The 15478-nt window shown below is 34.6% G+C and overlaps 1 protein-coding gene across 1 annotated transcript in view; it reads left to right on the plus strand.

Annotated features, from left to right (window-relative positions):
• Nucleotides 1-15478, plus strand: part of TTC17 (tetratricopeptide repeat domain 17) — a 107109-nt gene that overhangs the window by 11452 nt on the left and 80179 nt on the right. The window contains exon 2 of the mRNA XM_051966259.1: nucleotides 14461-14550. Coding sequence (XP_051822219.1) covers nucleotides 14461-14550 — 90 coding nt within the window. The remainder of the gene's footprint in view (nucleotides 1-14460; nucleotides 14551-15478) is intronic.

The raw sequence follows: 15478 nt of genomic DNA on the forward strand, positions 1-15478 counted from the left end.
CCTCTGGAATCATGGTTAGTCATTGAATTGATGAGTATTCCTAAATCTTTCATAGTTGTTTATCTTTATATTATTGTTATTTTCCAGGTTCTGCTTTATTTTATCCTGCATCAGTTCATACAAGTTTTCTCAAGTTCCTTTAAAACATCCCTTTAATCTTTTTTTTTCTTTTTTGAGACAATCAGGATTAAGTGACTTGTTCAAGGTCACACAGCTAGTTAAGTATCTGTGTTCAAAAGTGAACTCAGGTCCTCCTGACTCCATGGCCAGTGCTCTATCCACTGTACCACCTAGTTGTCTCTCTTCATCATTTCTTACAGTACAATACTATTCCATTAATTCACATATCATAATTTGTTCAGCATTTCCATTTGATGGTCAATTCTTTAACGTCCAGTTAGTTACTATCATAAAAGAGTTGTTTTGTGTGTGTGTGTGTGTGTGTGTGTGTGTGTGTGTGTGTAAATTCTTTTCCTCTATCTTTGATTTTTTTAAAAAAGATATAGTTGTAATAGTCAAAGGATATGTACAATTTAGTAATTTTGGGGACACATTCCAAATTGTTTTCCATAATGGATGGATCAATTTACAGCTCTACCAACAGTGTATTAATGTTCCTGTTTTCCCATAGTCCTACCAACATTTGTCATTTTCCATTTTTTTTTGTTTGTTTGTTTGTCAGTCTAATAGTATGAGCTCAAACTAATGATTGCTTTCATTTGCCTTCTAATTATTAATGATTTGGAACATTTTTTTCATGTGAGTGTTGATAGCTTAATTTTTCTGCCTTTTCATCTCTTTGGATCATTTATTAACTGGTAAATTGTTTTTAGTCTTATAAAAATGAATTAGTTCCCTATACATCTTGGAAATGAGAAGCTGATCATAGAAATGCTACCAAAAAAATGTTCCCTGTAATTTATTTCCCTTTCAATTTTTGTTTGTAAGAACTTTGAATTTCTGCGTCAGAAATGTCTTTTTGTAATCTGCGATCTCAATATTTTAACTGATCATGAGATTTTTCCCTCATTCTTAGACATGAAACGTAATTTCCTTTTTGTTCCTCTAATTGTTTATCATGGCAATGTTTAAAACCTATTCATTGAAAGCTTATCTTGTTAGATAGTATGAAATATTAATATATCCTGAATTTCTCCCAGCCTATTTTCCCAATTATTTCTTGTCAAATGGCTGGGTCTTTGGGAACTATTTTCATTGCCTTTATAAGTTTTTACAAATGTATTTTTATTATAGGATTTCTTAATCTTTTTGTGTCACAGACTCCTCGGGCATTTTGGTGAAACCTATGACACCTTTCTCAAAATTATATTTTTAAATGCATAAAATAAAATACATAGAATACAAAAGCTATCCCTTATACTAAAATATGGTTTTCAGAAAAAAGATTCTTAAGTTCATGAACTGGCTTGTATTTTAAATCAACATTGCTCTTCTCTGCCCAGTTCCTTTTCTTACTAAGAAGATCAAGAGTTTGTACTCTGTAAGACCTTTTAATTGTAATGAGCATTTTATATTAATTTTCTAGAGGAAAATCTTAATCATCTATGTCGATATCTTTCCCATTATTTTTCCTTTTTCCTTTTTTTTTGTTTTTTTTCCTTCTTTTTTTTCTTTTTCTGTTTTTTTTTTTTTTTTTTTTTGACTACATCAGTAGTTTGAGTAGATCACTTTGGATGTTTATAATTTCATAGTTATCTTGTCAGGTTTATGATTGCTTCTGATTTCAGGGTGTGTTTTTGTCCTAACAAGTCAGTGGTCTATCTGTAGAATCATAGCTGATTCAGAAATGAGTCCTATATTAGTCATTTGTTACCCATAGCCAATTTCATTTTGTGTATAGAGGTTTTGTGTTTGCCATGTTCCTCATCTTCCAGCTTTCTTTTTAAAGAAAGTATATATGATACATAGGCAGGACACTTCCCTGAATTTTTGATTTTTAATCAAAATTTTAGCCAAATTTTCTAATGCATTATTTTTTATTGTGCTCACTCATTACCCACCTTTCCATTGATTATATTTGGAGGATCTTGTCAAACCATAGCCTCTCTATAGACTTTCAGAGCCTCTCTATTTCTGCAGCAAATGTTTGTGTATAAACTGCAGTTATCTTCACGATGATCTTTTTTGTTTATGCTCATCTTGAGTACTTCAAGGCAAGATAGCCTTGTCTCTATCCAATGGATATTCTTGCCTTTGGGTACAAGATAAAACCAGTTGCTGCAGCCCTCTTGCTCTTAACTTTTGTAAGGAATACCTACAAGCAATGCTTTCATTTAACAACAGCTACATTATGTTCTTTTCTCTATTGCAGTGAGAGAATAATGATATGTTGTGTCTACTCCTTAGTCTTTGGAAGGGGTTCTCACATAAGGAATTCTACTGGCTAAAGTCTTATTGATGATTTATATGCTGATTGCTCACCTTTTCAGCCACTGCCATCATCCCTACAGAAACTGCCAGGGACTGGCTGTAAAGGACTCATGCTCATTTCAAATTTGTTTGGTTCCCGGGCTGCCTTAGGCAAAGAATTCACTTCCTAGAGGCCAGCTGGTAAAAAACATAATGGGCTATGCTGTTCTTTGGGAGCAGGCCCATAATTTATCACTGCTTTAAGACTAGGAGCCTTCTCAGTGTATTAGAAACTATCAGAGTTTATAGTCCACTGGCCTAGCCTGTGATAATGTTGCTTTGGAGTAGAATTTTGTCAAGAGGAATTTTCAGAGGTAAAAGTATTCTGATGTAAGAAAAAAAATAGTATGAGCACAAGAAATTTAATATTTTATTTATCAGATTGAAATTTCATGGGATGGAATAGATTTATACTAGCATTACTTTAAAGTAATTTACTAGGCCTAAAATTGTAAATAAAATACTTTGAATATGAAGAATCAATTTTAAGTGGGAATTGAAATTGAAGTCATTCATTTGAAAACAAATGTACAGTTTCCCATCAATAGTGAATTTTGATAGCCCTAAAAATCAAAGACAATAAGAAAGGTCCCATAATAAACTATGAATTCATAGCACTTTTGTGTGTGTGTGGTAACAAGACTTGGAAACAAAAGAGATGCCTATCAGTTGGGGAATGGTCACATAAATTGTGGTATGTGAATGCAATGGAATATTATTGGACAGTAAAAAACAACAAATAGAGGAAGAACTCCATATAGAGTACATTTTGCACAGGTATAGAATGAGAAAAACAGAAACTACACAGAATGACTTCAACCCTGTGTAGAACCAAAAAATATTGAACTTTGTATAATTATAATGACCACGTTTGACCAAAGTGAAAAATTCAGAAAATATACCAACTCTTCTTTGCAAGGGTGGTGAACTATAGGTGTGAAATACTATATAATATCAGATATGTTTGATTGATGTATGATTTTGCTAAATTGTTTTTTCTCCTATTCCTTGTTTTAAAAAATCACTCATTGAATAAGGGAACTAGGAGGAGGGTTCAGAAATTAAAGCTGTGTAAAAATGAAATGCATCAATAAACATTTCTATGAAAATATACATTGGAATATAGTTGATATGTCTTACTCTAGCTAAGATGACTCTAATATTCTTTTGTTCTGATTATTATTTTAAGTTTTAAATGTTTGCCCTTTGCCTGATTCTGCAGTACTCATCCTTTTGTAGTGACATCTCCAGCTGTTACCATGTTAAATTTGCTTAGTTTGTAGAAGTATAGTTTCAAGTAGGAGGTACAGATGGTCCAAGAGAGTCCTTCTTTAAAGAACAAATATCTTGCTTAATTAGTGATACATGAAATATGTGAAAGTGAGCTTGCTGAGTAAAATATTTACGGTTTTATATATAATTGTGTGAATATATAATGTGTAAAAAGAAAAAGGAAATTGTACTGTTTTCTGCTGTGTGTGTGTGTTTTTTTTGTTTTTTTTTTTTTTTTTTTAAGAAGAGTCCAGTTGTCTCCATAACATTGGGCAGATTATCTAATCTCTCTGGGATTCTAGAGTCTCAACCTGGAAAATGAGGGACTTGGATCTGATTATCTCTTAAGATCCCTGGAGGCTAACTCCCCAAAAACAATATGGGATTCATGACTACATGAAAACTTAGTTAGCTCTCTGGAACCCTTAGGGAATGCATTGTTCTAGGTAGTTTTTTCTCAGATGGTTAAAGGTTTAAATTCCTTTAAGAAGCAAAACTTTATTATGACCATTTTGGATAAAGGCACGTTTAATTTTAATAAATGTACATGTGTGTATATACTGACTTAAATAGAATACATGCAACATAAATCGTTTTTTATTGGTGACTCAAGATCATGATGTGAAAGAAAAGTAGTTGATATACATTGTGTCTTAGGATTTAATGTACTTCTTTTTCAACAGTCCTGAGGTGAGCAATAAATAATATTTTTCCATTTTAAAAATGAGGAAACTATTATAACTTTATATTTTAAGTAGCTTTCCCAAGATCCTATAGCTACTAAGTTAGAGTCCCTTCTTGCCTTCTAAATGAGCCCCTGTTCCATTGGACTTAATAGTTGTTTTCCTGTATTGAACACAATGGATTTTCATGAGTCCTATGAGACTTTGTTGAATTTCTAAGCTATTGAGAGCAAGCAATCTGGCAATGTTCCTCAGTTTCTCTGTCTTCCCATCCCCATCTCCACCTGTTGAAATCTTACTCATCCTTCAAAGTCCTACTCTGCATTGGCCCACTCTCTCTGGATTGCTGTTTTCTAAAATCTCACTGGAAATGCTCAATTTCTTTATGCACTCAATATAATCTCTCTCGTGTTACTGTAGCTATTTTGGTAATTATTACTGCCTCAATTAATAGGTTGTGTAATAGTTATAGATACTCAAAAACATCTACAGTTGAATCTGACCTGAGATATTTTCTAGCAGGAAAGCCACTTATCCTTTTTAGCCTCATTTCCTTTTTCTCTATAATAATATCTACCTCAAAGGGATGTTTTAAGGATCAAATGAGATAATATTTTATCAATTGCTTTGTAAGCCCTAAAGCACTTTGGAAATATTAGCTATAATTATTATTCTTATAACTTATCTCCATTAGAAATTAGTCTTCATCTCTATTTTTCTTCAGTGCCATGTACACATGGTTTAATAGTATCTTCAGGTATAGTGATAAAAAAGGACTGGACTTGCGATTAAAATGCCTAGATCAGAAGTCCCCTCCTCTCTCCACTTGGGGGCTTTGGGCAGCTCACTTCCCTTCAGCCGAGATATCAAAAACTGAGCCCTTGGGCCAATCAACAAAAATGTACTCAAACCATTTTCAAACTAAGTCTGTAAGCAGCCCACAAGATCCTTCTGTATAGATTATTGACTCTTACTTCTATGTGAATTTCACACCCCTGATCTGGATGATCTCTAAGGTTTTTTGTAGCTCTGTATATGAATCAGTGATCCTAGTCAACTAGTTCAGCAAATTATTAACAAATTATTAAAGAATTAGTCCTAAAAATTAGGAAATGGATAGTGTCAGAGGAAGCCAAGAAGCTTCCTCGGAAGCAGTGCAAAGAGAAGTGAGCAGAACCAGGATTTTTGCTACAATAACAATGACATTGTACAGAAATAAAGGACTTTGGACTCTGAGGAACACTGGGATATATCTCTGATCTGGAGACCGAAGATGAGACGCACTACTTGTCTCCTGCCAAAATAGTGATAAACTCAGAATGCAGAGAGAAGTGGGTAGTTTGGGACATGGCCAATATGAGAATGTGTTTTGCAGCTCTTTGCATATTTATGATGACAGTCTTGTTTTTAGGGTTATTTTTGTTTTCTTTTTGGTTCAGGGAGGGAGGGAGGGCATAATGAGAGGGACAGATTGTAAATACCTAAAATAAAGCTTTTTTTTTTTTTTTAAATAAATATGCCTGAACAGGAAGAAAGCGGTTAATAATTATTTAAGTGCTAGTTATGTGCCAGGAATTGTGCTTAAGTGCTAGGACTACAAAGAAAGTAAAAAACATGGTCTTTCCCTTAAGCTTACATTCTACTGGCAGAGACAACATGTAAAAGATTATTTCTACATATGATATACATAGCAGAAATGGAAGGTAATCTCAAAGGACAGGCACTAGAGGAGGGGGGAGGGAGTGAGGATAGATGGAGGAGGCCTGGACAACAGCATTGGCAGGAAAGGGGATGAACTAAATCTTGAAAGAAGTCCGGATGCTTAAATGAGGAGGGAAATGAGGAGAAAAGAGATTAACTTCAATTCGGACACATTTAAGTGGAGATGTGTAAGGGATATCGGGTTCAGAATATTTAATAGTCAATGATATGACACTGGATGTGGAGAGAGATTAGGACCAGATAAGTAGATATTAGAATCAACTACAAAGAGATGATAATTGAACCCATGGGAGTTAATGGGAGATCAACAAACAAGATAGTATAGGAGAGACAAAAGGGTCCAGAAATGAGTTTTGGGGAACACCACTGATGGGCTTGACCAGATGAAAATACAGCAAAGAAAGTTGAGAAAAATTGATCAGACAGCTAGGAAAACAATTTAACGAAGCAATTAAAACGAGCAATTTAATGAAGACTTCAAGAACAGACAGTATACAGAAAGAGACATTTTGTCAAGTGTCAAAAGCAGCAGTTCTCAAGAAAGATGAGCACATATTCTGTATATGATCTGTGCTAGGTGCTAAGTATATCAAAACAAGAAAGAAACTTGGGATACGTTTTATGCCGATGTGGAAGAAGTATCAAATTCCAGAAGCTAGAAGTAGCTCATTTCATTAAGAATCGGAATGGGTCCATGATTTAATAGGGTTATTGACTACTTATGAGTATGTATAGCACAATTCATCCACTGTGATTTTCACTAGTGTCTTTCCATGAATACCATGTAGATCGTCTACCCAACGTACTTGAAATTTTCCATTGGTTCAATGGTTTCCATTGGTTTAATACTGGTGATATTGAAGTACCATTCCAACACTTATATTCCTCATAGTAGTCCATGGACATCTTTGCTCTAAGGTGTTCAGTAAGTAAATATATAATATGGACATGGATTTGGAAGCCATATTAACAAACTTCTAGAATCATGTCAAAAATAGTATTCACTTTGAAAGAAGACATAAGAAGTTCTTCCTAGGTTGTTTACTTATACTTCAGTAGTATTCCTGGTACTCAACTGTGTTTTAAATAGGCAGTCAATAAACATTTTTTAAGTGCAGTAACAATCTGCTAAGTGTTAGGGATACAAACAAAGCAATCCCCACCCTCCACCCCCTCAAAAAAAGTTAGATTGTAAAATGTAGATAGGTTGTTTTTTAGTTAATAGAATCAATCCTAAGATTCCATATTAGAAAAGTTTACAATTTTAAAAAGTGAGTATTTAGTAAAGTTTATTATTTCAGTAAAACTTTCACAATAGAAGGAAGAGTGAAACTTTTTGTGGAATCTGTGATCTCTTTTTTGCTAAAACCTTTGGGTACCTACGAATGATTACAAGATCTTATAGAATCTCATTGTTCTAGCCAGTCTATGACTACAGGATTCCTCTTATAACCTCATAAATAAGTGGTCATCTAGCTTTTTCATTCTGTCATACCAAAAGTGAAAACAGTGATGGGGGGAAGAAGGGGGAAAGAGAGATGGGGAAAGGGACCTATTGCCTACCAAGACACCTTATTCCTTAAATGTATGAACAGCTTTCATTATTAAGATTTGACATACATAGAACTGAAATATTCTTCTCTGCAACATCTTTCCATTTTTTCTAGTTCTGCACTCCCACACCAAGCAGAATTAAGTGTCATTCTTCTGTAAGATATTAATCATTGCCAGTTCTTCACATTAAGTATTTCTTATTCCCTCAATCAGTCTTTGCATGGTAGATTTCTCTAGACTTGTTTCCTCTTGTCAATGTCCCTTTTAAAAGATAGTGCATGGAACTGAACCAGGGTTCCATGTGTCCTGACCAGAACAGCCTATGAACGCGTTTGGTTTTTTGGCAGCCATGTCACATAGTTGGCATATGGTGGATTTTGGTATAATGGAAAAAAACACTAGATTTGGATTCATTTTAGGTTTGTCCCCAGTTTACTGTGGCAGGAACTGTCCAGGGCCAGTTCAAGTCAATAAGCATTTATTAAGTTCTTACTGTGTACCAGACACTTTTCTTAACCCTAAGAGTACAATTAGAATCCAAAATATACAGTCTCTGCCTTCAAGTGATTCATGAGCGATGGGAGAAAACAACACATAAAAAAGGAAGTTGCTTTTTATGGTGGCTAAGAATTGGAAATTTAAAGGATGCTCATTAACTGGGAAATGAATAGTTAAAACAAGCTATGGCATATGATTGTGATAGAATATTATTGTGTTAAAAGAATGGCAAGGGAAGCAATAAACTGGGAAAACATTTTTACAATCAAAGGTTCTCATAAAGGCCTCATTTCCAAAATATATAGAGAATTGACTCTAATTTATAAGAAATCAAGCCATTCTCCAATTGATAAATGGTCAAAGGATATGAACAGATAATTTTCAGATGATGAAATTGAAACTATTTCTAGCCATATGAAAAGATGCTTCAAGTCATTATTAATCAGAGAAATGCAAATTAAGACAACTCTGAGATACCACTACACACCTGTCAGATTGGCTAGAATGACAGGGAAAGATAATGTGGAATGTTGGAGGGGATGTGGGAAAACAGGGACACAATGCATTGCTGGTGGAATTGTGAACACATCCAGCCATTCTGGAAAGTAATTTGGAACTTTGCTCAAAAAGTTATCAAACTATGCATACCCTTTGATCCAGCAGTGTTTCTACTGGGCTTATACACCAAAGAGCTACTAAAGAAGGGAAAGGGACCTGTATGTGCCAAAATGTGGCAGCCCTGTTTGTAGTGACCAGAAACTGGAAAATGAATGGATGCCCATCAATTGGAGAATGGTTGGGTAAACTATGGTATATGAATGTTATGGAATATTATTGTTCTGTAAGGAATGATCAGCAGGATGAATACAGAGAGGCCTGGCGAGACTTACATGAACTGATGCTGAGGAAATGAACAGGACCAGGAGATCATTATATACTTCAACAACGATACTGTATGAGGATATATTCTGAAGGAAGTGGATTTCTTCGACAAAGAGAAGATCTAACTCAGTTTCAATTGATCAATGATGGACAGAAGCAGCTACACCCAAAGAAAGAACACTGGGAAATGAATGTAAACTGTTTGCATTTTTGTTTTTCTTCCCGGGTTATTTTTACCTTCTGAACCCAACTCTTCTGTGCAACAAGAGAACTGTTCAGTTCTGCACATCTATATTGTATCTAGGATATACTGTGCCATATTTAACATGTATAGGACTGCTTGCCATCTGGGGAGAGGGTGGAGGGAGGGAGGGGAAAAGTCGGAACAGAAGTGAGTGCAAGGGATAATGTTGTAAAAAATTATCCAGGCATGGGTTCTGTCAATAAAAAGTTGTAATTATGAAAAAATAAATTAATTAAAAAAAAAAAAAAAAGAAATGGGAAGCAGGATGAGTTCAGAAAAATCTGGACTTATGTGAACTGATGCAAAGTGAAATGAACAGAACCAGGAAAGTGTACACAATAACAGCAATATTGAATGATGAAGAACTGTGAATGACTCAGCTGTTCTCAGCAATACAGTGATCTAAGACAATCCCAAAGGACTAATGATGGAACATACGGTCTCCAGAGAAAGAGATATGATATTGTTTGCATACAAATTGAAGAGTGCTATTCACTTTTATTCTTTTTCTGATATTCAAGTGTTTTTGCACAAAATGATTGCACACATATAACCTATATCTGATTGCTTATCATCTCAGGGAAGGGAATAACAGAGGGAGGGATATAATTTGGAACTCAAAACTTTTTAAAAAATTTTAAACTTGTTTTTAACTTGTAATGGGGGGAAATTATTTATTTATTTGATTTTTAGAGGAAGCTGAAAAGATGGAAGGGGTAGAAAGAATCAGTAGTACAAGAGTTAAATCCAGGTCTTCCTAACCCTAAATAAAGGCAACAATTTTGCCCTTTAGCAGCTATATAAACAATTTAAAGTTCTCTTAGCTCACATATTATAGTATGGTATCTGAGATTATTCCCATTAATGTTAGCTCCTAGGACTTAAAATGACAAAGTAAACAGGTTTCATCTGTTCTTCCTACCTCCCTTTCTTCATTCATCTCAGACTTCTACTATACCCCTTCTATGTTCAAAGTCTCACTATGGGCCTTTTTACCAGAGACTGGTGTCTTCTTATATGTAATTTCAAACTAAATTAGGGACTGCCAATCATAATCTTTTTATGGTATTTTGTATTTTCAACGATCTTACTGGCCCAATTTAATTTTTGATTGGTGGAATGTATGAAAGACTTTTATGGACCTGGGATATATGGGTTGTCTCAATCAGCTCTGTGCTCCTTAGAGCAGTAGTGTGACATGGTGGGGCACTCATGGGTTGGAGTCAGATGATTGATGTTTCCTCTGACAAGGAGGCCTTGGGCAAAGCAACAGACCTCGGAGTAATTTTTCTCATTTGTAAAGTAGATTGCACTCGGTGATCTCTTAAGGTTTTTTTCCAATTCAAAATGCCCATGTTTCTAAACTTGACATCTTTCTCCTTCTGAAAGGTTCTCAGCCCCGTGCTTACATCATTTGTCACATGACCTCTTGATAATGTACCTGGATGTTTAATCTCCATCAGCAGGACAGTTCTCTGGAGCAGCTTTTAAAAAAAGGAATATTGTTGACTCTTTCCTCACCGGTAAAGGAATGTCTTCCTGCTCGGGTCTCATTATCAGTAAATAACATCATGGTATAGTTTTATCAGACCAAGTCTTCTGTTGGACTTGGTACCTCTGTTTGAGCCTGCCATCTGATAACCCTCAGGCTGTTCTTTTCAAACCAAGATTCAGTCCTGAGGCCCCAGTTGTGCTTATGTCAGCTGTTGCTTTATCTGAACACAATCCCAAGAGTTCTGGGTTCCTGATCAAATCCAGTGGAACTTGGGGTTCCCGAGAGCCTTTAAGTGAACTGTGCCAGCTCAGCTGTCTTTGCAGCTTGCATACTTTAGAGAAAGCATTCTGGAGAATTTGCACCTGCCGACTTGACAGCTGCTAAGCACCGAGACCATTGCAGCAACTGTTGGCTCAGTGAAGCACAGGAATCCTATTGCTTCTCTAATAACTCTTCCAAAATTAGTTAGCTCACCTCGAAGAATCAGCTCTGAGAGCAGAGAGCAGATTCAGAAGCACAGTGTGTACTTGCAGTAGATGTAGCAGGAAGCCTACTTTGGCAGTTAAAATGGAATCAAAGTATTAAAGAGTTTAAAAGGCCCATGCTGACTATACAGCTAGTGATTGTAACTCCTATAATTTGCTTTAAATGCCCCCTGCTTTTCAAGTACTTTGTAAATATCCTTCTCCCAAGTGCTTCCTGTTGTTGCCCATCAGTGATTTGTACCTTATCCCATGGATAGCTCAGCAAACGTGTGTTCTTCAGGCTATTTTGGCTTTCAGACTCCCACACCTGAATTTGACATCTCCAGTGTGAAGTTGAGTTTTAGCCTCTTTTTGGGTTTGTGTTCTTTTCCATGCTTCATTCAGGAATACTGAGAAGATGCTCGAGAAAGTACAATCTGTTCTGTGTACAATGAACCCATCTTAGTTTTTCTCAGAGTTCTACACATGTGACTTTTTTTTTTTTAAAAAACGAAACTTGAACTTGCTTTTTTGCCTTCTGGGTTGTGAAATACGTGGCACTAAGGTGTAGGCGGTAACATAGTGAGCAAGTTTCCAAGCTGCTTAGACACAGTAGTTTTTCCTGCCTTACCTACCACATAAGAGTAGTGAGAGCCTATAAGCTCTGTAGAAGAACTGCAGCATTTTGTCTTTCTCTTCAAGTCAGTACAAACCTGGCTTTTTTACCCCAAGCTTTGAGGTGTTTGCATGTTTGATAAATGTGGGAAAGGATAAAAAAGCATAGCATATACACCTACAGAATTCAGTATTTAAACTTTGAGCTGAATTTCTAGTTCTGGAAACAGGAGAAAATTTAACACCTTAAAAAGTGAAACATTTGGTCATGGGCTTGGAGGAAGTGATTTTTTTTCTTCTTTTTTTGTGATATAAGTTATTCATTTTTATTGATAAATTGTATTTTGTCACAGCACTATACAATAGGCATAATACTTTACTTTATTCAAAGATTAAGTAAAATAGCTTATAATGATTGCAACTTATACCATATATAAATTGCTTTGTTTATATCATTTTTTAACAGAAAGTGTTTTGATCCTAAATAGAACAAAGGTTGACCATTGTATTCGACCCAAATTTCTGTTTTCTTTTAGTGTTGTCTTCATTAATATTAATGTCACTATTATAAGTAATATTCTTTTGGCTCTACTTTCTTTGCTGTGATCAAGTTATCAAGTGTTTCTCTGAATTCTTTGTCATCATTAGTTATAGTGCAATAATCTATTATAGTAATATGACATAATTTGCATAGACATCCATTGGGTTTTTTCCCAGCTGTTTACTTTAGCAATATTGTGGTTATGAATATTTTGGTATGCATTCAGAAATTTCTCAGTTGTATCTGACTTTTTAGTGACCCCATTTATGGTTTTCTTGGCAAAGATCCTAGAGGGGTTTTGCCATTTCCTTCTCCAGCTCATTTTACGGATGAGGAACTGAGGCAAACAGAGTGTGATTTACCCCAGGCACTTACATAGTAAGTGTCTAAAGCCAGATTTGAACACAGGAAAATGAGCCTTCCTGACTTCAGGCAGAAATCTATCTACTGCACCACCAACTATCATTTTTAGTGCATATAAAATCTTTCTTTCTATCATTGATCTATTTGGGCTGCAAAATATTCCATTGCCAAATCACTAGGTTGAAAAGTATGAACAGTTTAGTAACTTTTCTTGAATAATTTCAAAAGATTTTCCAGATTCAGACCAGGAAGTGTCATTTGGAAATGACTTTAGAAATTTGAGTATAAGTTCATTAGGAACATAAGTTCATACGTTCTCTATGAGAGGTACTGTACTCATAGTAGTAAAAATGAGCTTAGGAAAGTTCCTGTGATATTAGTAGAGGCAGATGTTCCAGTGCTGCTTTAATGATTTAAAGTGCCTTCTCTTAATCATTAATAAATAAGCAAAAAAATAAATAAAAATAAATAAATAAATAAATAAATAAAAATTTGGGGGGGGGGGTGTTATAGGAGAGGTAGAGGAAAGAGTTAAATTCAATCATAGACAAAGTATTTCCTGAGGAACAAGCAAGGCCTAATTCTTACTAAGACTGTGTTGGACTTTTGGGGAAAGATAATAAAGCAGGTTAGTACCTCAAAGTACCATGTATGAGTTAGGCTGAAATTTTTAAGGTCATGAGTTCTCAAGAATTAGAATTTCATGGTCTAGGTCACTGTTACAAGACCCTAGACTGAGAGTTGTTAGTCTCCTTCCAGTTTAACCCTTAAATAATCTGGGCTGATTGTGTTTCTCATTAAATTTTCTGTAAATGCATTTTTCTTTATATGGCTTCTTACTATTCTATAAGTCAAGTTTAATCTTCTTTCACCCTCATTCTCTATGAGATTTAACAGATGAGTTTACATTTTAAACTAGTGATGTCCTTGACTATTATATTTCTCTATTTGGCAAGAAAATCATGTGTTTGATTTTGATGAGATAGATTTCTCACTTCATTTGACCTTTTTGTGACAATTTATGTGAATAAAAATTAGAAAACAATGATAGTCTATCAGTTTCTGTTTCTTTATCCATTTCCTATATGTTAGCATCAACTGTTTTAAGATTATTTAGAACTGTTTCAACTGAACAGAATGTCTTCTCATTTTTATTCTTCTAGTATAATGATGATTTTAAACTTTTCTTTTAACAAGTTTTCAATCTGATTGTACACAAAGTTAATTTGGATGTTAACAGAATCTGTAATCACTGTACTGCCTGTTAACATGACCAAAAAATGAAATTTATTATATCTTTTTAGATGCTTATCATATCCAGTGCCTCTTACCTCTCTCCGAAAAGAATATTTATGGCATTAATTAAGCCTTTGGCCATTTTTGTTTCTTTTTTCTGTGCTGTACTTTCCAACATATTTTAGCCATCTTGCCCTGTGCCCACCTTTGCATTGATGTTACATGTTTTATGTATATGCTGATTTAATTTAAAGGGTCTTGTTGAGTTCTTAGCAATGTTCTATTTCCTTATCTGTTGTAACAGATCTTGGCTGGCCCATAACCTACAATTATTTTATGTTTAGATAGATAGATAGATAGATAACCATAATATCCCTCAAATAGAATTAAGAATGGGCATCCATTGAAAGGTACAAATTTCACAGCACGCTGGACACCTTTTCTTCCTTTCTTTTTGCTAGGTGGATTCACCAATGAACTTGAAACATCCTCATGACTTGGTCATATTAATGAGACAAGAAACAACAGTTAACTACCTCAGAGAACTGGAGGTGAGTATGTGGGAAGTTAGAACCTGTACCTTATACAGGTTGCATTTTATTTTCAGAAGATATAATTAATAAACTATATCAAATCTTAGACCTTTCCCTTTAGCCTCAGTACCTGCCCAGAGTATTATTTTTAAATACATAAAATAAAATGCATAGGATTACAAAAGAAACCAAGTATATGTATGAAATATAGTTATAAAAATATGTATGAAATATAGTTATAAAAAAACTAAGTTCATGGTCTCCAGGTTTAGATCTTGCTATAAGCAAAGGTGAAAAGGTGGGAGGAAAGAAGGAGAAAGGGAGCTAATTTAATAATACAAAGCCCAATCTGAGAATTAGTGAAAACAGCATGTTGTCATAATCCATGATTAGGAAACCTAGGTTTTGCACCTGACTCACTCAGTGACTCACTCTAACCTGGTGTAACCTATGGAGGTCATTTATTCTCTCCACGTTTGAATTTCTCCATCAATATCAGGAATGTCCACGTGTTTGTAACCTTTGTACTTCATCAGGGTGGCATTTGGTTTAGTGATAAAATGCTTAATAAAGATTTCTTTGGAAAAAAAGATAGTTTCAAAATAAAAGAGATTACTGATTTTAAATTCTAAAATACCAAACTAAGGTCTTATTGATTATGAAGATCTGTTTTGAAGTAAATGATATTCTTTGATAAAATATTTTGCATCCTGAAAATGCAAAATTTATTGTTTCTGTCAAAAATCTGTAGTATGCTTTTTAAGATCTATTTATAGCTCCTTTTTTAGCTAACTTTGAGGTTAATTTTCTGAAACTGATATTTGCTATAAGATTTTATTTCATAGTAACAGTACAACATCAGATTATTTCAAATAAGTTTTCTGGTAAACATCCTAGTTTGGAAAGAACAGGGTCAGACAACAGGAATAATTAATTAAGGGCTTGC

This window comes from Antechinus flavipes, chromosome 6, assembly GCF_016432865.1.
Source record: "Antechinus flavipes isolate AdamAnt ecotype Samford, QLD, Australia chromosome 6, AdamAnt_v2, whole genome shotgun sequence".
NCBI classification, from domain to species: domain Eukaryota; kingdom Metazoa; phylum Chordata; class Mammalia; order Dasyuromorphia; family Dasyuridae; genus Antechinus; species Antechinus flavipes.